General features: G+C 43.1%; 1 protein-coding gene across 1 annotated transcript in view; it reads right to left on the bottom strand.

Moving 5' to 3' along the window:
- Window positions 1–211: 211 nt before the first annotated feature.
- metrn (meteorin, glial cell differentiation regulator) overlaps window positions 212–25502 on the bottom strand; it is a 47766-nt gene continuing 22475 nt past the window's right edge. The window contains exons 3-4 of the mRNA XM_043711118.2: window positions 17593–17652; window positions 212–2927 (exon numbers count right to left, since the gene is read on the bottom strand). Of these exons, the coding sequence (XP_043567053.2) occupies window positions 2611–2927; window positions 17593–17652 (377 nt within the window). The 3' untranslated portion in view covers window positions 212–2610. The remainder of the gene's footprint in view (window positions 2928–17592; window positions 17653–25502) is intronic.

The following is a 25502-nucleotide window of genomic DNA, read 5'->3' as shown; positions in this document are numbered from 1 at the left end:
TTATACTAAGAAGAACTGTAGTGGTGGACTTTTTAAAAAGCTACTTCTTTATTTTTCTATTTTTACACCTACGATTTTGTACTTTGAACTGAATGGTGACATTGCACAATTTTCACTGTACATGTGACAGTAAAACCTAAATCTAAATGGAGCACAGGAAGTGATCATTCAGTCTACTGTGATATGATATAAACAATTCACATGGACACTATTGTGAATGGCAACTTGTTTCAGGTTTAATAAACTTTTCAAATGTGAAAACATTTTTTTTAAAAACAGGAGGTACATTCTTAAAGAACAAACTATAGCCGTATTTATACACGGAGACTCAGAAGGTCTCAATTGTTCCATCCACTGAATTCAGGATTGTTTTTAAGCATAAATATTTACACCATGTACACCCTAGTTAGCTGCAGACACACAAACACAATGAAGAACATAGAAAATAACATTACTGTAAATATTTTACATGAATGTGCAGTTGACAGCACCATGTTGCTTCAGTACAACGTTTGGAAAGCCTAAGAAAGTTCTAATCTTTAACAAATGCACAGTAAAGGTATCAGTCAATTTTATCACTTGGTCCAGGTTTAATTCAGGATTGGATAAACGTACAACTTGAAGTCCCTTTAAATTAAACTGTTCAATTTTAAGAGTTGCTAAAGTCTTTGAATATCGCGGATTGGTTTTCTGTTCAGTGGTAGGCATTTTGTAAACTTCAGAAATTCACTAGTGCCACATTTTCCACTTCAAATCAGAATACAGGTCTTAGTCACAGAGTCAAACAGCACGGAAACAGACCCTTTGGTTTAACTAGTCCACATCGACCATGTTCTCAAACTAAACTAGTGCCACCTGCCTGCATTAGCCCGTATCTCTCCAAACCTTTCATATTCGTGTACCTGTCCAAATGTTTTTTTAAATGTTGCAACTATATCTGCATCCACTACTTCCTGCAGTTCATTCCATACATGAAACACTACTAAAACTCTTGCCCCTCGTGTTCTTTTTACATCTTTCTCCTCTCACCTTAAAACCATGCCCCCCAATTTTGAACTCCCTCGCCCTAGGGAAAAGACTCTTGCTATTTACCCTATTTAGGCCTCATGATTGTATAAATCTCTAAGGTCACCCTTCAACCTCCAATGGCACCAATGAAAGAAATCCAAGCCTATGCAGCTTCTATTCATAACTCAAACCCTTCACCCCTGGTAAATGTCTTCTGAACCCTCTCCGATTTAATCGTATCCTTTTCTTTAACTGGGCAACCAGAACTCTACACAGTATTCCAGAAGAGGCCTCACCAATATCCTGTGCAACCTCAACATGTCACAACTCCTGTACTCAAAGGTCTGCTAAAAGCCTTCTCAACCACCATATCCATATGTGATGCAAACATCAAAGAACTATGTACTTGAACCCCTAGGTCTCTCCGTTCTACAATATTATCCAGAGCCCTACCATTAATTGTATAAGTCCTGCCCTTAGCCTTTCCCTGCTTAAAGACATGCACCCACCCCATTCCAAATTCCCAAATCCCAAACACTCCTAGTTCTTCAGGTTTACTGAGAACATGAATTTGTCAATGTTGTAAGTGTTTGGTGCAATATTTACTACTTTATTCACAAAAGAGAATGTGAGGACAAGAGCTCAGCTTTCTGTTAGGGATCATAAAAAAAAAAGGCAATAAACTCCACTGCCTTGAATGAGATGAATGGGGATCGTATAGTTTGAGAGGCAGGATCATGTGGTGCAAAGGGAATGCGTGAATAGATGCCAGGGATCCATAAGAACATTAACTGGAAGAGATAAAAACTATCGATATTGCAGAACTCAATTTCTTGTTACCAATACTGATGTGTCAGTATTTGAACTGTTATATCGGACTTAGCATTTCCAATTTTATCGATTGCAGTTCTCGCCTGTTAACTCTGCACCAAATAAAAATTATAAATATAACAAAAATATACAAAGTAAACATTCTCTTCTTGAATCACGGAAGGTTTGATCAGGCTGTCCTTCAGGCACACAATTAGAAATGCACTGGCCACATGCAAAAACTGCCGTCATTGACAGGTCAACATTTTCTGTGTTACTGGCTAATTCGTTTAGGTTAAAAGGATCTTTATTATGCAACTACAGGATCGTGCAGCCTGTATACTTTATACATGGAAAGTTCTATCAGGATGCAAAACCGTTTGTTGTCAAGCCATGGAGTGTTCCACAAGTGTTTGAACATGAAACTATTTTACAAATTTAATCTTCGACCAGAATCGACTCCCTCACAAAGCCTGGCTGATTGCACATTTTCAACTGTTTGCCTTGGACAATGAATCATCTCTCCCATCCTCTCTGAGGGACATACGGGGTTGGGCTGTGCAGTAACAATTGTTCCCATCGGGCAATAAATCAACCCCACACAGTGTCCTTTGCACAGTGAGAGGTTACCAGCACAGTCACAGTCACTCTCGCTGAACAATGAAGCAACCATCTCCAAAGCCTTCTCTTCAGGGATTCTCTTCACAGTGCGATTCTCAATGGACCACGGTGGCATATGTTTTACACCCCTTTCCTGCCGGGTTAAAATTCGGCATCATTACTTCAGCAGCATCAGTCTGACTCAATCTCACACTGATTCTCGTGTGCTTCTTTGGCCACTTCGGAGATCCTCTTGAAATCTTTGTAGCGAGGTGCACACCCAAGCCATGCCTCCCCAAAGTGGACATGACCTGTGAAAATGAAGGTCCCGACTCCTTGCTTCACCCCACACTTCAAAAATGTCCTGACTTCTCCAAACGATTTTCCGTATTTTCCTATCGGGTGAAAGAGGGTATACTTCTGTCTATAAATTTTGGTGGTGCTCACGCTAACGATAGACTCCTGTCGCTCTGCATCATGGAACACCGATCGAATGTGACCCCGCACCACTGGGAAAGAAAACAGAGAAAAGATCTTAGCGTCTTGTGAGTACTGCATGACAATATCTTAAAGACACCAGCAAAACCATTTCTTTGATCCAGCAAAGTGGATCTTGACTTTGAGAGAATGCATACTCAGCAAACGAGTCAGTGACCTGTTCAACGTTTCATAGAATGCCGACAGTGTGGAAGCAGCCCATCGAGTTCCCCAACCATATCGGCAATTTAGCATGGCCAAACCACCTAATCTGCTCATCTTTGGATTGTGGGAGGAAACTGGAGCACCCGGAGGAAACCCACACAGACCTGGGGAGAATGTGCAAACTGTGCACAGACATTCACCCTAGGGTGGAATCTAATCAGGGACTTTGGCACTGTGAGGCAGCAGTGCCAACCACTGAGCCACTGTGACACCTTTAATTCCATTAGTCAATGGAAATAAAAATAGTTTTATTCTGTCTCACTACGTCAAGATCCACTCTTTTCCAGTATCATCCTGGTAAAGCTTTTCTGCACCCTCTCCAATTTAAGAAGATCCTTCCTACAGCAGGGGACCAGAACTGTACAAAATACTCCAAAGGTGACCAAACCAGCATCTTGTACAACCTCTGTGTAATTCCAACTCCTGTACTCAATACTCTGAGCAATGGTGGCAGGCATGCTAAAGGCCTTCTTAACCACCCTGTCTACCTGTGACGCAACTTTTAAGGAACTATGCACCTGAATGTCCAAGTCTTTGTTTGACAACACTCCACGGTACCTTACCATTACCTGTGTATAGTGAGAAATTAACTACTACCATTGCTGCTAACTGCACTTTTATTGCTCACTGGCTGGCTATCTGGAAGTGAATATTGTTCTGAATGCTAATAAGGAGAGACCTCAGTGCTGGCCCCTACTTTCTAAGGCCAGCACATATTAACATTTGTGACTGAAGGAAACTTCAGACAAATTTCAAGTATTAAGTGACAGTCTTTTCAAATTATAATTGTGCTGTTTGGTGAAAGTTACATCTGCAAGTTAAACTGTCAAAGTTGTGTCTGTAATGAGAGCACAGAAAAATACACAAGATGCACCATTAAAATTCAAAACTTTTCATCCCAATTGTGAGAAGTGATTCTATCTTGCGGTGGTCTTATTCTGTACAGTGTAGTGGACATCATTCCATCTAATTTCCAAATACAGAACACATCTGTATAATGTAGAACAGGGGCAGTGAGTCCGTCCCAATCAATAGCAGAAAGAGACCTCAAAATATGCTGCCCCTTGAAGTGAGACCCTGTTATAACTCATTGGAAAACCACTAGAGTAGTCCAAAATTTAGCATACCGGCTACCTGGCCCTAAGTGGGAGTCTCCAGTCACTTTTTGCAGTTTGGCAGACAAAGGTTTACCCCCACCTCCTCCCCATCCCAACCAAGTGCATCAATATGGAGAGGGTGCATCCTCAACTCATTGAGAACCTTCTGTACAGTTAAATGATCAGTATCCCAACTGAGACAAGATACAGCAGGTTTGAACAGGAGAACAAATGGGGCATTAGCAAGAGGGTAGAGGTTGCCAATGAGGTTCCCAAACCATACAGTAAAACCACTTTCCTACCATTTCAGTCGACCCCTGACACAAGGGACAGCTTTGGCTGTGGTCTCCCATTTGCTAATAAAGTCCAGGCAAGTCCCTGGGTTCCATCCTGTGCGCAAGTTGATTTGTACCCAAGCCGGAGCACAGTGCAGCATAACAGAAAGTGGCTGTTCTGAAACAGGAAATGCCTGTATGCCGGATCTTTAAAATTGGGTCGAAATCCTGGAATTTCCTCCCTGATGGCATTGTGGGTCAAGCCACAGCAGCAGCAACCCACAGCACATGGACTGCAGCGGTTGAAAAAAAAGGCAGCTGACCACCATCTTCTAAAGGGGCAACTAGGAACGGGCAATAAATGCTGGGCCATCAGCGATACCCACAATAAATGCTAGCCCAGTCAGCGATGCCCACAATGCACAAATGAATAACTGAGAAAAGAATTACACTCCAGTGTGGGATTGCAGGCTTGTGGAGGTAGGGTTGGAGACTGGGACTAGCTGGGTAGCTCTTTCAGGAGCTGGTACAGACACAATGGGTTGAACTGCCTCCTTCTGTGTTGTAAAATTCAATGATTCTTAAGCACGAGCGATCGTAAAGTGGATGCTTGTGAAAATCAGGGACCATCTATACTTTGCAAGGGTTTCCTATTTTGCATCCACATATCTATGACATTTCTCAGAGGCTTGCATGGTTATGTCCCAGTACCACCAAAAAAGTGCTTCACTACATCAGGACACAGCAGTTTTGACCGGGTCACCAGTGAAAACAATACTCCAGTATTGTGTGCAATTAAAATAAAAACTAAAGAAGAAATTTTAAAAATTAAATTGCATTAAAAATGCATACAAGGAAACAATGATATCTGGCTCAGAGCTTCTCTAACCTCTCCCAATGTAAAAAGTCACATTGACTCCCCTCTTCATCACTCAGTTGAAACTTACAGTATGTTATAGAGATTGCACTCAAGTATGAAATTAAATCAACTCCTAAAAGTATTAACGTGTGGCATCATATAATTCCACATTTACATTTAATCCATTGACTCGACAAATGCTTTAAATTGTAGACTTGTGAACCAAGATTTTTGGAAATGGAATTCAATTATCCCAAGCTGCATAGGAACCAAATCCTTGCAAACGTTGGAAACCAGGAATTTCAGTCATTTTGTATGTGCCTGTTGATATGGATGAGGCAATTAACCATCGACATTTTTGAAAGCTGCTTTAAAAAAAATCACATTAAATAAGAATAGAGAAGAAAAAAAATGATAAGAAGTGCCAGTAAACTCTGACAAAGGCGGTCTTGAATTGATTTTGTGAGCATGGACAAGATTAAAATTAAGGTTTATGCTGAGTCTTTTGCCCCACTTTTATCTGTCAGGTTAACCCTAGACCACACAACCTCAGATTAATGATAATTCTCTGCAGTGCTAACGCATTTAAACAGGATATTTATTCTAGATAAAGACCGTTGTGTGCTCATGCCTCCAATAAAAACTAAATAAATCATTACTCATTACGCAAGCTACAATATTCTGTACTGCAAAATGGTGTTAAAATGAATGGAAATTTCATTCATTCTGAAGGGGATCTTACCATTGTACAGCCAACATTCTATGGAATTTCAAACTCAGTGTTTCAGTTACCTCCCCCAACTCCCCCACAGCTCTCCCCCACCCCCATCAGCCCCCAATTTCCTACTTCATTCCTCTCCTTTTCCAATGTAAGAGTGGCTATTATATTCTTACTTTGGTACCAATGACTCTTTGTGTCTATCTCATTAAAGGCGTGAATCAAGTCAGTGTACATGAATTTGGTCACTTATGATATTACAGTAAAACACAAACTTGTTCAAACCACACACACACATTTTCTCAACTTAATCATTCGCAGGAACCTTGACCAATTTCCTCCCTTGCTGTCTAGCCTCAGATGCTATCATACTCCTCATTACCATCATCTAGCAGAACAGGAATTAAGTTTGGGGTCTCCGAATTCCACAGCTTAGTTTGAGATTATCGGGTCCATGAACTCACTGAATAATGAGGAAAAGCCACATTACTTTATTAATTTAAAATAAAAAGGAAGTACTAACAGAATTTACTGAAACATTTAAAAAATCTTTCTTCAATCAAATGGGACAATTGTCAGAGAAATGTTCACATCACAATGTTATTTCAATAAATGGAGCAGGACACAATATAGATGGAAGATAAGGGCTGAAGGCACCTTTTCACGTGTAGAAACATTTTATGTTTTCAACAAATCAAATGTAGATTCATATTTTTCCGCAAATCTGCAGACATATCATAACTGGTGCATATATAACTGTATAAGTGAGACAAAATAGATCATCTTATGAACCTGATAAAGTAAAAATACAGGTCCTTCTGCTATAACACGCATTTCGTCAATGTGAATTTACTAACGCAGTTAACGAATTGGGGGAATGTTGTTTCCACAGCATGAACATTTAAAAAGTGTGTTGGCTGTAATGTGATTACATCGCCAACACTTTAAGCACCATTCCTTAAGCGTGATTTTTCTATAACATGGGTTGTACAAGAACACAACCATCGCGTTATAAAAGAACCAACGTTACGTGCCAATTTACAAAACATTAACAGCCATGTGCTTCCATCAATATATTTATAATATGTCACTGTAAATATGCCAACAAAAGTAAGTTTTGATGTCTTTAAGATTCATTAAGTAGATGATTTACAGACTAGATCTTTGATAGAATTCAGACTAATTGACATGTCATCCAAAATCCCAACTACTAAAAAGGTGAAGCAAGCCAATTAACCAATCCAAATGTCATCTCACGAAACTCTAAAGTAGCATTTTCCCATTAAATCCACAGCCCCTGCCAATGATTGAAGGCGGCAGTGATGGCTGCAAAGACAGTCAGTGGAACATACCCCAGGAGGAGGCTGACCTAAACTCTAGGCCAGGGCTAGGCTCGGGGAGATAAGATTTTAAAATCTGGACTTCGTCCTTTCCTTTGGATAAGGATTTTAAGATCTGGAAAATTTTTGGCTCAGTTTCTTTTATTTCCGTTTTTTTTTTAAAAAGCCTAGTTTTGTCTTTTGTACAATGGGAGAATGGCAACTTTGTATACTTTTCACTGTACTCCTGTTCCTGAGTCCATGTGACTATAAAATCTAATACAAAGGAGAATCCAAATTTCCTCACGGATTACTTACAGGATTAATCAGTTTCCAAATCAATATCTTCACAACAAACTGAGATGCTTTAAGACCGGGAGGAGAAACCATGGCAATGAGCCCCCTCATTGTGATTATTTGGAAGACCATAGGCTACTGCTCATGAACGGGAAGTGCATCAGCAATTTTTTTTTAAAAAGTTCATCTCTCTGCAAAGAGTTGGCATCTATTTTCTAACATGCTTAGCAAAATTACAGCTAATCTATTGTCAAGATGATGTGATGCAATTTTGTTTCTTGTTTGACGGTTCAAGGAACTGGCAAACTACCACATTCGCACAGAGAGTTCAGAGAGAGAGAGAGGGAAGGCCAATCGGAAAGGCTGGGAGAGGTGGGGACAGTGGGACAGTGTGGGGTTTGTTAGCAGGGTGCGGTCGACATGTCCCCTTTAACCTGACATATATTTAAACTCGCAAATCAGGGCTTTATTCGACCAAGGCAGGATAAATTACTCACTGGCCATTTACTTTCAGTAGACCGTAAAAGCAGCAGCAGTTTGAGATCACTAATTATAGTTAGTGCTCCCAGTGTGTGCAACCTATCATTAATCCATCCACTGCCAGCAGCCTATTTTCAGTTACACCCCAATGCTGTGCAAATGTGCTATTTACAATTTTTTTTCTCACAAGTTTATTTTTCATCCTTATTTATTTCCTGGGACATGGGCAGTATTGGCTGGGCCAGCATTTATTGCCTGTCCCTAGTTGCCCCTTGGGAAGGTGGTGATGAGCTGCCTTCTTGAACCACTGCAGACCCACAATACAGTTAGAGGGAATTCTAGGATTTTATCCCAGTGAAGGACTGGTGATAATTTCCAAATCAGGATAATTGGAGGGGAACTTGCAAGTGGTGGCCCCGGTATCTACTGCTCTCATTCTTCTGGATGGAAGTGGTTGTGGGGGTTCAGAAGTAGCTGCTGGAGGAGCCTTGGTGAGTACATCTTTTACATGATACACATTGCAGCTCTTGAGTATTGGCAATAGAGGGAGTGAATGGTGAAGGTGGTGCCAATCAAGTGGGCTGTTTTGTCCTGAATAGTGTTAGTTTCTTGCACGCCGTTTGAACTATATGCCTCCAGGCAAGTTTGGAGCATTCCTGACATGTAGTTCCAAGGAGAAAGCGAGGGCTGCAGATATTGGAGAATCGGAGTTGAAAAGCATGGTGCTGGAAAAGCACAGCAAGTCAAGCAGCATCCAAGGAGCAGGAGAATCGACGTTACAGGCATAAGCCCCTCATCAGGAATGTTGCTGGGGGGGGTGGGGGGGAACGCTGAGAGATAAATTTTGGGGTGGGTGTGGGCCTGAGGGAAAGGTAGCTGGGAAGGCAATAGGTGGATGCAGGTGGGGGGATAATTGTGATAGGTTTGTGGGGAGGTGCAGATAGGTGGGAAGAAAGGTGGACATGTGGGACAGGTTAAAAGGGCAGTGCCAAGGTGGTAGATTGAATCTGGGATGAGGTGGGTGTGGGGGGGGTTGTCGGGGAAGGGAAATTTGGAAACTGGTGAAGTCAATGTTGATGCTATGTAGTTGTAGCGTCCTGAGGTAGAAGAAGATGAGGTGTTCTTCCTCCAGTTGGCGGATGGTTTTGATTGGTCAGTGGAGGAGACCCAGGACCTGTATATCCTTGGGGGAGTGGGAAGGGGAGTTAAAGTAGTTGACCATAGGGTGGTGAGGTTGTTTCGTGAGTGCGTCCCAGAGATGTTCGTGAAACGCTCTGCAAGTTGGCGTCCAGTCTCCCCAATGTAGAGGAGACCACATTGAGAGCAATGGACACAGTAGATGAGGTAGGTGGATGTGCAGGAAAACCTCTGCAGGATTTGAAATGATCTATTAGATTAGATTAAATTAAATTGCTTACAGTGTGGAAACAGGCCCTTTGGCCCAACAAGTCCACACCCATCCTCCAAAGAGCAACCCACCCAGACCCATTCTCCTACATTTACCCCTTCACCTAACACTATGGGCAATTTAGCATGGCCAATTTACCTGACCTAAATTTTTGGACTGTGGAAGGAAACCGGAGCACCTGGAGGAAACCCACGCATAATAGGGAGAATGTGTCTGTGGAGTTTGCACAGTCACCCAAGGCAGGAATTGAACCCAGGTCTCTGGCACTGTGAGGCAGCAGTGCTAATCACTATGCCACCATGCCGCCCATTAGGGTCTTGGACGGAGGTAAAGGCGGCAGGGGAGGTGTGAGCTGATGTGATTAACCAATGCTGCATTTTCTTGGACATCAGATGCTGTTAATGGATACTGGATGCCTTAGAATGTGGACATGGAATGTGCAAGTACCTCTAACACTGCAGCACTCTTGCAGCAGCACACAGTATCCTTACATACAGATGAGGAAGGACTCCACTTCAACTGGGACAACACATCCATCTTAAGACAAGCCAAACAGAGACAAAAATTCCTCGAAGCATGGCATTCCAACCGGAACTCTATCAACAAACACATTGACTTGGATCCCATTTATCACCCCCGATAAAAAGAATGGGAAATGACGTCACCACAGGAAATGACATCACCCAACCAAGGAAACCAAACAAATAGAAAGCGGGCCATGCCAGCAGTGCTTCATCTAGAGGCTCAATGATGTTATCCAGTATGATGACGAAACATCTGAAAATGAACCTTGCAGCTCAGCGAGCAAACCTACATCCAGAACCTCAACCTGAGCTATAAATCTTCGCAAATTCGCTAACTGAATAGTATTCTGAGAAGATGCCCTCTGCAAAAATAATCCAACTGAGAGCTAAACTACTCTACAAACAGCTGACTGCACCTGTTATCGGGCCTGAACCAATGAGTTAAGTTCGCAAAACTCAACCAAAGTCTCCGTGCCAAGATCCAGAAGATGCCTCTCCTTCTAGAGATCCGAAGATGAGCTGAGAAGCTGTGCCATCGAAGACAATGACCTGCTCATCAACATTGCCTCACCGATGAATGTAGCTGTTAGCAGCAGGATGTGTTGTGAAAGGGAATTTCACGTAGTTCATGTAATCGGAAGCAGTTGTTGACACTAACAAGTTGTTAAAGTCTTTTGTAAAATTGTGTCCAGATTAAAATCCAGCTCCAATAAAGTCACTGAGAAGACATGTTGTTAATGTTCTCCTTTCTTTCCATCACTGTTTCATAGAGACACAGTTACACAGAAAAGAGAAATTGGCTGGAGAGTGTGGAGATTGTATGGAATTAGCTGCCAGAGGAAGTGGTGGAGGCTGGTACAATTACAGCATTTAAAAGGCATCGGATGGGTATATGATTAGGAAGGATTTAGAAGGATATGGGCCAGGTGCTGGCAAATGTGACTAGGTCAGATTGGGAAGTCTGATCAGCATGGACAAGTTGGACCAAAAGGTTTGTTTCTGTCCCATGTGATTCTAAGACCCCTCAAACCCACTCCGCCATTCAATACAATCATGGCTGACCCCACTCTTCTCCATATCCCATGATCCCTTTAGACACAACAGCTCCATTTATTTCCTTCTTAAAAACATGTTTTGACCTTGACCATGTTCTGTGGTGGTGAACTCCACAGGTTCATCACTCTCAGGGTGAAGAAATTTCTCCTAATCTCAGTGCTAAAGGGTTTATTCCTTATCCTTAAGGAATGACGCCTGGTTCTGTACTCCTCACCATTGGGAACATCTTTCCTGCATCTAACCTGTGTAGTTCTGTTACAATTTTCTGGGTTTTCTATAAGAAACCCTTCATTCTTCTCAACTCCAGTGATTATAATCCTAACCGACTCAATCTCTCCTCACATATCAGTACGGCCATCACAGGAATCATTGGAATTCCTCCTAAAGGCACTGGTTGCTTCCCAGTATCAGCTTCAGCGACACTGGAAGTCCTTTGGGCCTCATTTATATGTCCCTGCATGAGAATGGTGCCAACCTATTCCACGTGTTGGTCACCACCATGATCAGTTAACTGCTAGATTCACCCAATTTCCAGCCTCTAATTTCCACACAGAGTCATTCAATCACAGTCAAAAGAGGAGAGCATTAAACAATGCTCTCCTGTGTCATTGAGAGGCAATGTGACCAATGGTATAACTGTCAGAAACCAGCCAAGTGGAGAATTTGACCAAGGAACAATTGAATCATCATGGGGAGTAGTCTGGTTTCTTTAGGTGCAGCGCTTTTGAAACAGTTTCCTCGCATGAATATGTAGCCAGCCCAACCAATCTATGCCAGTATTCATGACTCAAACAAGTCACCTTGCACCTTGCTTCATCACACACTATTAATAAATGCTTTCATTCTCTCTGCTGGAGATATCCAGCTCCCTCTCAACTATACCTCATGCTATTTGGTGAGGCTAAGACCTGGAGACATCCGAACAGGTCCGATGGATTGGCCATGCTAAATTGCTCATTGTGTTCAGAGATGTGTAGGTTAGCCACCAGAAATGCAGGGTTACAGGGATAGAGTGAGGGGGGTGGTGGGTTTGGGTGGGATATTCTGAGGGTCAGTGTAGACTTGTTGGGCTGAATGGCTTTTTCCCCCACACTGTGGGGATTCTATGATACTGCCAACATTCCTAATGAGTGGAAGTCCTGACTGGTTCCCACTACAGCTGCCCGGAGCTCCTTGCGGTGGTTCTGTTATGTATCACCATGACTGGAACTTCAGCTTAGCTCACAGGTTAACACCTCCTCGTTCATTACCTTGTCCAACACCACTCACCTCAATGTGGCACATCCCAGATTTTGAGTGAACCAAAATTCATTTTGTGAAGTTAGACGTGACTAGCAGAAAACCTTACTAATATTCTCCATCACAGCCTTACAATTGACTTTGTACAAGCCGGAGTGACAAAAAGAAGGCACCTTCGTTGAAGGGTATGATGGACTGAATGGCCTCGGAAAGTTGAAATCTGGCTGAGCTAAGGTTGTTAACAGGAACTAAATTTCAAGGTTTGTTTGAAACAAGTCTGATTAAGTACAGGTTTCTCCTTTATCTAAAATCAACACCTTTCAAATCTCGGATCCAAACATTTCAGCCGATACCCAGCCTTGCAGAAGGCCTTCTCCACCCCAGCCAATCAGGGGCCGACAGCTGTACTGACCAGCAGTGCCAATGGGAAGGCAGCGTCTGGTTGGGGTAAGCTTGTAGGGAGGGTACGGAGGCATGGAGTGATGGGCAGGTGACATTGGCAGAAGGTGCAGAGGCTGGGTCCTGATGCCAAGTCCCTCTCCATGGCAGTGGGTTCTTCAGGTGAAGGCACCCATCCACAATGCCCTAGGTAACTGCAGGGAATCCCTCCAGGATTGTGCTCCCTGCATCATGAGGACCTCCCAGCTCTGCCCGCCAACCACTGGGTTAATCTAAAATATAAATGGTGGGAGGAGGCCACAATTGCCCTGGCTCCATGGGCCGAATAGCCTCTCTCCACACTAAGGATTCTATGAATTTTCTGGCTTTCCTTCAAAGTTGGAGATGAGAAGGTGGAGAAGGGGGTCCACCTTCTTTCCTGATTAAATGCCCTCTCTGCCAACAACCTCACTGCCAGGGAGGACGTTAAATTCCACCCATAGTGTCAGTATTTGAGCTGCTGCTTTAGATGACAGTGTCGCTGGTTCATAGCTTTATTCTCCCCTTCTTGGGTCATCCCCCACTACTTGGCCAGTTGGCAGTTCATTAAGTGGGAGTACAATGAAGACATGGGGTTGGCGTTACCAGGACAGGAGCATCAAGAGGGGCCAGCTTACATCAATCATAGCCTGGAAATCCAGAGTGCCTGTATTGGCTGCTTCCATCTTCAGGTCACTGGTCCAGCTAGCACCATCTCCATCAGTACAGGGACTTACCACTGATTAGCCCCTTGGCATCCAGAGTTACTTGTTTAGAATTTGTTAATGGAGGGGGGGTTTTGCCAACTTGTGCCAGTATTTATTGTCCATCAAGAAGGTGATGGTGAGCTGCCTTCTTGAATCACTTGTGCTGTACAAGAGATAGGAAGGTGTGCCAGTGGGGGTGATGCCATTTGGTTAGGGGCTATGCTGGTCATACTGGAGTACCTCAGTACATGTGAGAGATATGGGGGCGGGTCACTGAGGCTTAAAACAGGAGGGGTACAGTGAAGCTCTGAATTTGAGGTACTAGTTGAGATTGTTACTGGGTAATTGATGGGGTCGATGGGCATTGAATTGAACCGTTTCCCAGTCTTTGATCACGAGACATTGTTATGGACCAGACCAAACCCCCTCAAAATAAGATTTCTGCTGTCTCCTTTAATTTAACTTTTTATTTAATTTGAAGGCAAATGTAAGGCACGGTGTTCCAGGTGTGATTCGATTAGTCTACCTCATGGCTTTAAGCAAAACATGCTTTATTAGCCATAAAGTTATGGAGCTGTACAGCACTGAAAAAAGACCCTTCAGTCTTCAACTTGTCCATGCCAATCAGATATACAACAATAATCTAGTCCCATTTGCCAGTATTTGGCCTGCATCCCTCCAAACCCTTGCTATTCATACAAACATCCAGATGCCTTTTGAAGATTTACAAGGATGTTGCGAGGGTTAGGGGATTTGAGCTGTAGAGAGGCTGAATAGGCTGGGGCTGTTTTCCCTGGAGTGTCAGAGGCTGAGGAGTGACCTTATAGAGGTTTATAAAATCATGAGGGGCATGGATAGGGTAAATAGATAAAAGTATTTTCCCTGGGGTGGATGAGTCCAGAATGAGAGGGCATAGGTTTAGGGTGAGAGGGGAAAGATATAAAAGAGACTTAAGGGGCAACTTTTTCACACAGAGGGTGGTGAGTGTATGGAATGAGCTGCCAGAGGAAGTGGTGGAGGCTCGTACAACTGCAACATTTAAAATGCATCTGGATGGGTATATGAATAGAAAGGGATATGGGCCAGGTGCTTGCAAGTGGGAGTAGATTGGGTTGAGTTATCCTGTAGGTATGGACGAATTGGATCAAAAGGGGTCTGTTTCCGTGCTGTACATCTCTGGGATCCTACAAATGTCGTAATTGTACCGGCCTCCACACCTCCATACATGCATCACCCTCTGTGTGAAAACATTGTCCCTTATAAATCTTTCCCCCCTCACCTTAAAAATATGCCCTCTAGTTCTGGACTCTCCCACTCCAGGGAAAAGATCTTGTCCGTTTATCCTATCCATGCCCCTCATGATTTTATAAACCTCTATAAGGTCACCCCTCAGCCTCTGATGCTCCAGGGAAAACAGCCCCAGCCTATTCAGCCTCTCCCAATGGCTCAAACCATTGTCCTTGGTATCATCCTTAGATCTTTTCTGAACCTTTTCAAATTTCACATCATCTTTCCTATAGCAGGGAGATCACAATTTAATGCAGTATTCCAAAAGTGGCCTAACTAGTGTGCTGGACAGCCCCAACATGATCTTCCAACTCCTATACTCAATGCAGTGACCAATATTCTTACAACATGGTTAAGATACAAACAAAAATTAAGAATTGGCATAACTTTAACTCTATTGAAATACCCAATAAAAAATTAACATGTTAGTTAACTACTAATCATTAACCGTTTCAATGTAGCAGCATCCTGTAAATGCACCATTAGCAAAGGCAAATTCAGGTTTCCCTCATGTGCGATCTCCTCCAGTTCAGGAGATAAGAACGCTGAAAGAAATGCTCGAGCAGCAGAGAGAGAACTCTAGCTTTTTGCTGCAGCAGGGACAGAGAGAGAGCTGTATCCAGCAGCTTCAACATCAACTCGAAACCCCAACTCCGAGCAAAACTAAAACCCTGGCTCTCTGGGAATCTGACTCCACCCACTCATGTTTCTTTTGTCTAATTTAAAAAAAACACTGAGCTCCAAGTTATTTATCCACTGGTTCTGAAGCAGATATTGCGATGCCACTGTGGCAGCACCTCTCTGCAACAGAAATAGCACAGGATAAATCCCTCTTAAAGGCTAAGTACCATCACAACATCTTGTACTGTACCCAGGTCCTTGAATATTAAGTATAAGAGCCGTCTACCAGGGTGCCTATGCAGTTCTTGTGGATATATAACCCTTGTTTTTAACCTCCTCCATTTAAGGTGCCAAATGCTGCATCAGAATCCCCGGAAAAACACTCAGCCCTCCCGTGCAATAATGTACTCACCTGCCTGTTCAAATTCAGTACCACAGATCATTCCAGATCTGTTTCTGTAAGCGTTGCAGGTTACTTTTAACTGGAACTAGCCTTGTATAAATCTGGGTAAAAACAATGACTGCAGATGCTGGAAACCAGAGTTTAGATTAGAGCGGTGCTGGAAAAGCACAGCAGTAAAATCGACGTTTCGGGCAAAAGCCCTTCATCAGGAATACAGGCAGAGTGCCTGAAGGGTGGAGAGATAAAGGAGAGGAGGGTGGGGGTGGGGAGAAAGTAGCATGGATTACAATAGGTGAGTGGGGAAGGGGATGAAGGTGATAGGTCAGGGGCAGGGGGAGGGTGGAGTGGATAGGTGGAAAGGAAGATAGGCAGGTAGGACAGGTCAAGGGGACAGTGCTGAGCTGGAAGTTTGGAACTGGGGTGAGGTGGGGGGAAGGGGAAATGAGGAAACTGTTGAAGTTCACATTGATGTCCTGGGGTTGAAGTGTTCCGAGGCGGAAGATGAGGCGTTCTTCCTCCAGGCGTCGGGTGGTGAGGGAACTGCGGTGAAGGAGGCCCAGGACCTCCATGTCCTTTGCAGAGTGGGAGGGGGAGTTGAAATGTTGGGTCCCAGGGCGGTGTGGTTGATTGGTGCGGGTGTCCTAAATCTGGGAGCACTGAGGAGGGAACCCCTCAATAGTCACCACATGCTGAAATCTCGAAAATTAGAATCAGGGCGAAGTTACTGTTCTGCTTTGGAACCAATGTGCCTGAGATAATCATCCATTTTATCCAGTTTCCATGCGGTTTGACTCTATGGCTTTATACCTGCACCTTTACTCAGTGGCTGCTGAACGTTGTAAGTAGATTACTACAAAATGCAATCCTAAAATGATCCAAAACACTACTGGGGAGGAAAGAAAGATTGCATTTACATAGCACCTCTCACAGTCTAAGTGCAAGACAGTTGTTTTGAAGTGCAGTCAGTGTCATAATGCTGGAAGGGCAGCAGCTGATGTGAGCACAGCAAGATCCCACATACAGCATTAAGACAAATGACCACACAACCTATGGTGATGGTATTAACTGACAAATAGATGTTGAAATGACACGTTTTTGCTCAAATGACAAAGAGATAGAATTCCTACACAGCATGAAATAGGCCATTCAGCCTATCCAGTCCACACCAACCCTCTGAAAGGCATCTCACCCAGACCCAACCTTCTATCTCAGCATCTCCCATGGCTAATCCACCTAGCCTACACATCCCTGGATACTATGAGCAATTTAGCAATCCACCTAACCTGCACATCTTTGTACGATGGGTGGAAACTGGAACACCCAGAGGGAATCCATGCTGTCACGGGGAGAGTGTACAAACTCCACACAGCTCCCTGCGTGTGGAATCAAACCCAGGTCCCTAGCGTTGAGTCCGCAGTGCTAACCACTGAGCCACTGTGTTGTCTCAGCAGCTTAGATGTTGACAGATGTCAAAAATGCTTTAATGGTAAATTGATGAATATATTTATTAATACCTATCATAGAAGAAATTCTCTCTCATTCAAGATAGAGCAATGATTATTAGAAAGCAGAATTTATGAATTAATTTCCCTTCTGTTTGCTATAACCAGCTCATCTCTCAGCATCCGAGATGGACAGTCAACATAGTTTTAGACCTGTACACTATTTTTGAGAGTTTTATCAGTTACAGATGAAGAAAAATAAAGTTTGTGAAAATAGAAGCGAACAATGCAGGAACACAGTGAGAATAATTAAAAGCACTTACCAAAATCACTTGTGCACACAGCCATAAGGACCTCTGTGTCATTGCATGGTCTACATGCTCCTGCAGCCAAAAAAAAATAGATTCAATGTTTCTGGTAGCCTTCAATTATCACAAAAACAACTTCTCTGTTAAGAAGGTGAAGCAAACTATGTCTTAATTTAAGAAGAAATCAATTGGACGTCAGCAAAATTGCCGCAGGTCCTCCGATGGGAATGTGAAAGTGCAAAATGACTGTAGATTAGAAACCGCTTGCCTCATTCCTGAATCATACTGTTGATTGTCTAGCTGCCACTTGCTTTCCCTTTCTTACTTAAAGGGGCGGATTATTACTTGGTTCCATTTGCATTTCAAAAAGTTGGCCAGTCTCTATTTTTAATCGTAGTTGGTGAAAATTACAAGGCTACTCAGTGGAACAACGGCCTGCGCTCAGTCAATATCCAGACACTGGTTTGATACATCAGACCTATCCAAGTTGCACTTTTCCCTGAACTGGAGGTGCTGGCAAAACTAGGAACCTGTAGTTTCCAGAAATTACAGAGTGAGACATTTTAAATAATACTGAAGAGCAATCTGACCAGGAAAGGTGGGGTTAGGAGGTTTGTGAGGTTCGAGGTGCTGTGAGTAGAGAGTTTCACTGGAAGAAAATTGACAAGCAGCAAAAGGCCAAAACTTCCTAGAGATTGATTGATTCTTGGTAAGCAAAGGCATGAGGTAGGCAGGATGTGGCGAGGAGGTTACTATCTGATTAGCTTTGGTATTACTAAATTCTTAGTAAGAGCCCATGGTGTTGGAGCTGGTGTATTAAGATGGATAGAGGTTTGGTCAACTAATAGAAGACAAAGTTGGGGAAACGGGGGTGGTTTAGGATGGTTCAGGTGCACCACAAGGATCATAGAATCTCAGAGCCCCTACAGTGTGGAAGCAGGCCATTCTGCCCATCAGGGCGATACCCTTGGGGTAGCACGGTGACTCAGTGGTCAGCACTGCTGCCTCACAGCACCAGGGAAGCCCAGGTTCGATTCCAAATGGGTGACTGTCTGAGTGGACTTTGCATGTTCTCCCTGTGTCTGCGTGGGATTTTTCCAGGTGCTCTGGTTTCCTCCCATAGTCCAAAGATGTGCCGGTTAGGTGGATTGGCCATGCTAAATAGTCTGTAGTGTTCAGGGATGTATAGGTTAGGTGCATTAGTCAGGGGTAATGGTCTGGGTGGGATACTCTTCAAAGAGGTGTTGTGGACTTGTTGGGCCAAAGGGCCTGTTTGCACACTGTAGGAATTCTAGTTCTAATTCGAATCAGTTTTGGAGCCAGAATTATTTTCAATATCTATTCATAACCTGGCTGAGGGAAGTGATGAGAATGACACAGAATTGCCAAAGGGTTATGCACTGGTTAAGTGAATGAGGAAAAACCTGGTAGATGTAATATAATGTGAGAAAATAGAATCATAGAGTCATACAGCACAGAAACAGACTCTTTGGTCCAACTCATTTGCACTGATCAAATTTCTGAAACTAAACTAGTCTCATTTGCTCATGTTTGGCTCATATCCCTCTACACCTTTCCTATTCATGTACCTGTCCAAATATCTTTTAATTGTTGTGACTGTACCTGCATCTACCATTTCCTCTGGCAGTTCATTCCAAAATCGATAATCAAAGATCCCTCCCACCCCAGTTATACTCTCGTCCACCCTCTTCTGTCAGGCAGAAGGTAAAAAAAAAGTTTGTATACATGCACAGATAGAGTCTAGAACAGCTTCTTTCTGGCTGTTATCAGCCTTTGAACAGACCTCCCAAGTGTTAGTTCTGATCTCTCTCACCTTGCACCATCTCTTGCACTCTGTTCTGCTACTCTGATATAGATTGTATGGTATAATCTGCCTGTACAGCATGCAAAACACCACTTTTCACTGCACCTCGGCACATGTGACAACAATAAAATAAACAACATGCAAACAAACCTTTGAGAGAAAAAGTTGCCTCTCAGTCCCTTTTAAACTTTCTCTTCTCACTTTAAAAACAGTTTTGAAATTCCCCACCCTAGGAGAAAGATCTTTGCTATTCACCTTATCTCTGCCCCTCGTGATTGTATAAACTTTTAATAAGGTTAACCTCAACCTCCTATGCTCCAGTGAAAAAAAAAGAGCCCCAGCTTGTCTCGCTTCTCTTTAAAACTCTAATCCTCCAGTCCTGGCAAATCTTTTCTGAACTGTCTCTAATTTAATCATCATAGAATCCCTACAGTATGGAAACAGGCCCTTCGGCCCAACAGGTCCACACCAACCCTCTGAAAAGTAACTCACCCAGACTCATTCCCCCACTATCCTAGATTTTACCCCTTGACCAAGGCACCTAACCTACATATCCCTGAACACCATGGACAATTTAACACAGCCAATTCCTCTAAACTGCATATCTTTGGACTGTGGGAGGAAACCAGAGCACCCAGACGGATCTACGCAGATACAGGGAAAATGTGCAAACTCCACAGAGTTTGAGGCTGGAATTGAACCCGGGTCCCTAGCACTGAGGCAGCAGTGGTAACCACTGAGCCACCATGCTGCCCCTTATATCCTTCCTATAGCAGGCCAACCAGAACTGTACACAATACTCCAAAAGTGGCCTCACCAACATCCTGTACAACTTCAACATGACAGTCCAATTCCTATACTCAATGGCCTGAGCAATAAAGGCACGATGCTAAACACCTTCTTAACCACTCTGTTCACCTGCGACAACGTTCAAAGAATTACGTACCTGAATCTCTAAATCTCTGTTCGACAACACTACCAGGGCTCTACCATTAATTGCGTATGGCCTGTCCTTGTTTGTATAATCGAAATGTAATACGTCGCATTTATCCAAATTATACCCTATCTGCCACTCCTGAGCCCATTAGCCCAATTGATCTATATCCCTTTATAATCTCAGATAACCTTCTTCACTGTCAACTATACATCAATTTTGGTGTCATCTACAAACTTACTAACCATTTCTCCTAAATTCTCTTCAAATTGTTGACATAAGTGACAAAACAACATTGACTCAGCACCAATCCCTGCGGAACACCATAGGTCACAGACCTCCAATCTGAAAAACAACCCTCTACCATCACCCTCGGACTCCAACCATCAAGTCAATTTTGTATTCAATTAGCAAGCCCTTGTGAATCCCATGTGATCCAACTTTACTAATCGGTCTGCCATGTAGAACATTGTCTACTTGGACTTTAGTAAAATCCTTGACAATGTCTACCCCTCTGCCCTCAATCTTTTTGGTTATATCCTCAAAAAACTCAATCAAGTTTGTGAGATGTTATATATACTTTGGCAAGAAGAATAGAGAAGCTGAATATTAATTTAATGGAAAAAGACTGAAGAAAACTACAGAAGTGGGATTTGGGAGCCCTTGTCATTAATCACAAAAAGTTAGCATCCAAGTTCAATGGGTAATAGGGAGGCAAATGGGAATTTAAAAGAAATGGAGTGTAAAAGCAGTACTGAAGAGTCACAACAGACTTGGAATATTAACTCAATTGCTCTCCACAGATGCTGCCACACCTGCTGTGTTTTTCCAGCAATCTCTTGTGTACATTTGATGATAAAAAACGGAAACCAAAATTGCTAGAATTATACATGGCAATAGTCAGAGCATGGCTGGTATTTTGTAAACTGTTTGGACCCTTTATCAAAGGAAAGATTTACTGGTATTGGAAGCAGTCCTGAGAAGGTTCACTAGGCTGGTAGCAGGTATGGAGGGACTGTCTTGTGGGGAGACATTGGGTAGGTTGTACTACTTTATTAAGGGGTGACTTTATTAAGAACATCCAAGATTCTTAGGGAACTTAACAGGCTTGTTTCCCTGTGTGGGATCATCTGTGACCCCGGAATAAGGGGTCACTCACTTAAGTCAGAGATGAGGAGGAATTTCTTCTCTCAGAGGGGAGTGAATCATTGAAATTCTTTACTGCAGAGGGCTGTCGAGACTGAGTCATTCAAAGCTGAGACAGACAAGAGTTTTAAATCAGGGAGGAGAAGGTGAGGACTGCACATGCTGGAGATCAGAGCTGAAAATGTGTTGCTGGAAAAGCGCAGCAGGTCTGGCAGCATCCAAGGAACAGGAGAATCGACGTTTCGGGCATGAGCCCTTCTTCAGGAATGAGGAAAGTGTGCCAAGCAGGCTAAGATAGAGAGCGTAGGGGAATGAAGGCGAGGCCTCTGCCGAGGACTGATCTTTCATCCTCAGAGAGCGGGGTAGTTCTGGAGGGATAGTGAAAATGAGGGCGTAGGGGAATGAAGCCTGCTTGGCACACTTTCCTCATTCCGGAAGAAGGGCTCATCCCCGAAACATCGATTCTCCTTCTCCTTGGATGCTGCCTGACCTGCTGCACTTTTCCAGCAAGGAGTTTTAATCAGTCAAGGAATCGAGGGTTATGGGGCAAAATGGTCTATTTTTGCTCAACATTTTATGGTCTTTGTCTTCTGGAAACCAAATTTCCACTAGACAGGGGCTTAGGAAATAATTATAATTTTAAAATGTCATCGACTACAAAGCAGGAGTTTTGAACATTTGGGTTTCAGGAATCAGGTGTCAATTCCACATCACCTATTTTTCACCCAATAATAAAGTTAAAATTATCTACAAATATTCAACTAAGTTTTGTGGAACTGAAGCATTTAAAAAGTTTTAATTCGTCACATTTTTGGTTTCTGGAAAGTATTTTATTGAAAACATGTAATCTTCTTGTCAACTTAACGGGCTCATTTAATCATTTTTGGAGCAAAACATCACAGTTCCACAAAGGCCTATTCAAAAACCACGATTATTTCAACATGTGTGCCTATGCCAAATGGTACTTTTCTTCAATAAAGCCTCCCTTATTCTCAAATCAGTAAGCTGCAGCCAGAAGCTGTTCAATAACTGGAGTATCTGTATGATGCTTCTTGCAAAAATAGTTCTTACCCTTTTCGATTACACTGAGCTACGTTGTTGCATAACCACTGGCACAATAGCTAAGCCGAACAAGGGAATATTGCAGGGTAAACTCAGAATGTTGAAATACACTATAATAAGCAAACCACATCATCTCCAAGTGACTGGTAATGTCAAATCAAGGTCATATTGGAGTATCCTTTGCGATCAGACAGCGTGTATCCTCTATTTATAGTATCAGGTTTCTGAGAAACTAGGACATATGAAGATTTAAAAAACAAGAGAACTGCGGATGCTGTAAATCAGAAACAAAAACAGAAGTTGCTGGCAAAGCTCAGCAGGTCCAGCCATATCTGTGGAGAGAAATCAGAGTTAACATTTCAGGGCTAGTGGCCATACCTTAGAACTCAGACCTGCTGAACTTTTCCAGCAACTTCTGTTTGTTAAAAAAAATGGCTTTAGTGTGTTGAATATTCAGAATTTTGTCCACTTGACGCTATCACACACACATGTATCAGGGAGTAGCAGCATGGCAGCTCAGCGGTTAGCTCTGTTGCCTCACAGCACCAGGGACCCAGGTTCAATTCCAGCCTCGGGTGACTGTGTGGAGTCTGCACATTCTCCCCGTACCTGCATGGGTTCCCTCTAGGCACTCCGGTTTCCTCCCACAACCCAAGGATGTGTAGGTCAGGTGAATTGATCCACAGTGTGGAGGGATATGTAGGTTAGGTGCATTAGGCAGGGGTAAGTGTAGGGTAATAGGGAATGGGTCTGGGTAGGGTACTCTTCAGAGGGTCAGTATGGACTTGTAGGGCCAAATGGCCTGTTTCCATACTGTAGGGATTCTAAGATGAGTCTGCTAGGAAGAGATAAGAAGATCCATGTTTAACAGCTCATGTAATTTAATTCCAAATATTTCTGGCTGGAAGGTAACATTTTCTGTCCCAAGAATTTCATAGTGACCTTCAGACTCTCGCTTACATCCAGATGGAGCTGAGTAACATTGGATTTAGAACTGGTAACTCTCTAGTACAATCAACTTTATTCAATTCATTCATGGGAGTTGGGTATCAGTGGCTGGGCCTAGCTCTAGTTGCTCTTGAGAAGGTGGTGATGAGCTTCCTTCTTGAACCATTGCAGTCCATGTCCTGTGGGTTGGCCCACAATGCCCTGAGGGCAGGGATTCCAGAATTTAGACCCAGCAACAGTGAAGGAATGGCGATATATTTCCACACCACTGAAGGAACAGCAATCTATTTCCCAGTCAGGATGGCGAGCGGCTTGCAGGGGAACTTGCAGGTGGTGGTGTTTCCATGTATCTGCTGTGTGTTAGTCTCGATGGAAGTGGTCGTGGGTTTGAGAGGTGCTGTCTAAGGATCTTTGGTAAATTTATGTGTGCGCTTACACATGTGCTAATGGAAAGGTTTGGCCCATTAGCAACAATATAAGTTGTAGACATGATGTTCTCCACAATCTGTACCCCCAGGACAGACTTTCTGTAAGATGACATAATGTCCCTCAGGTGTAACCACAGCCATTTAATACATCCGCTTTCCAGACTCTACTCACATCAAATTCGGATTTTAGTAAAGTCATATTCACCTTAATTTAATTTAGAATTTAAGTCACACAGTTACAGGGGCCAAGGACCGCAATAAGCCCGATTTCCACCGTTTTGTAGATTAGTAACAAGGGGTACAGATCTTGTCAAAGTCAGAAACATAAGAATGTATTTCTCTCACCCAGAAATTACATGCTGGAGGAGCAGCAGTTAGGTCATAGGGGCATTTGAACCCACCACAACGTCATGGCTGCCCTTTTACATCAATGAAGACAGTAGGAACAGGAGTAGGCCATTCAGGCCAGTGCCTCAATATTCTCCATCTGGCTGATTAGCTCATTCACTCCATTTTGCCCCACCACCTCCCCGTCCCTTTAGGTCACTAATTTCCATAAATCAATGTATTTGAGTCTTGAACCTTCTCGATGACAGAGCTTCCATAGTCCTTTGGAGGTGATGTATGATTCTGTTCCCTCATTCTCAAGACACCAGCCAAGAGAAACATTCCAACTAGAATCACCTTATCACACCCTGTCAGAATTGAGAGAGTTTCAATGTATCACCTCTTTCTAGAATTCTCCTATCCTCGAATGTTCAAGGACCAAGCAATCAAGTGCTGGAATAAACTGACTGGCAGATCTCCTCATCTCAGTCCCAAATAGGAGATCCCTGATCCCAAGACTGTCGCTCTTATTTCCTGACTCCCCAGTCAGGGAAACATGCTCTCAGTATCTATCCTGCCAAATTCCCAAAACAGTGTCATTTTTTTTCAACTAGTCTCCTAAACACCAGAGAACAAAAAACCCATTCCAACCAATCCATCTTCCCAAAACTGCCTGCTTATCACAGTACTCACTCTCGCGGCACCTCCTTTCACGCAAGTGTACCCTTCCTTCGGAGAGCTATTGTGGTACACAGAGATATTGACCCTGCCTGGAGACCAAAAGACCTGGATTCAAATCCCATCTGGTTTGAAGGTGATGGACTAAAAAAACGGGAAGACAATTATTATTGCCGTTAGACTATTAATCCAGAGACTTAGGTTTGAATCATGCCATGGTAGAATCATAGAATCCCTACAGTATGGAATCAGGCTATTCAGCCCATTAAGTCCATACTGACCCTCCAAAGAGCACTCCACCCATGCCTACAACCATTAACCTTACATCACCCATAGCTAATCCACCTAGACTGTATATCTCTGGACACTGTGGGCAATTTAGCATGGCCAATCCTCCTAATCTGCACATCATTGGACATGATGATAGGTGGCAGGATAAAAGAAATATCTGGAATTGACAGTCTAATGCTGATCATCAAACCATTGTTAATTCTCAGGAAAAATTCTTTTAGGGAAGGAAACTGCCATCTTTACCTGGTCTGGCCTATATGTAACTCCAGACCCAGTGCAATAGAGT

The sequence above is a fragment of the Chiloscyllium plagiosum genome, unplaced genomic scaffold, assembly GCF_037043375.1.
Source record: "Chiloscyllium plagiosum isolate Xiang-an unplaced genomic scaffold, Cpla_swu_hap1 HiC_scaffold_20, whole genome shotgun sequence".
Lineage (NCBI taxonomy): Eukaryota > Metazoa > Chordata > Chondrichthyes > Orectolobiformes > Hemiscylliidae > Chiloscyllium > Chiloscyllium plagiosum.
This window is presented reverse-complemented; position numbering and strand designations above follow the sequence as displayed.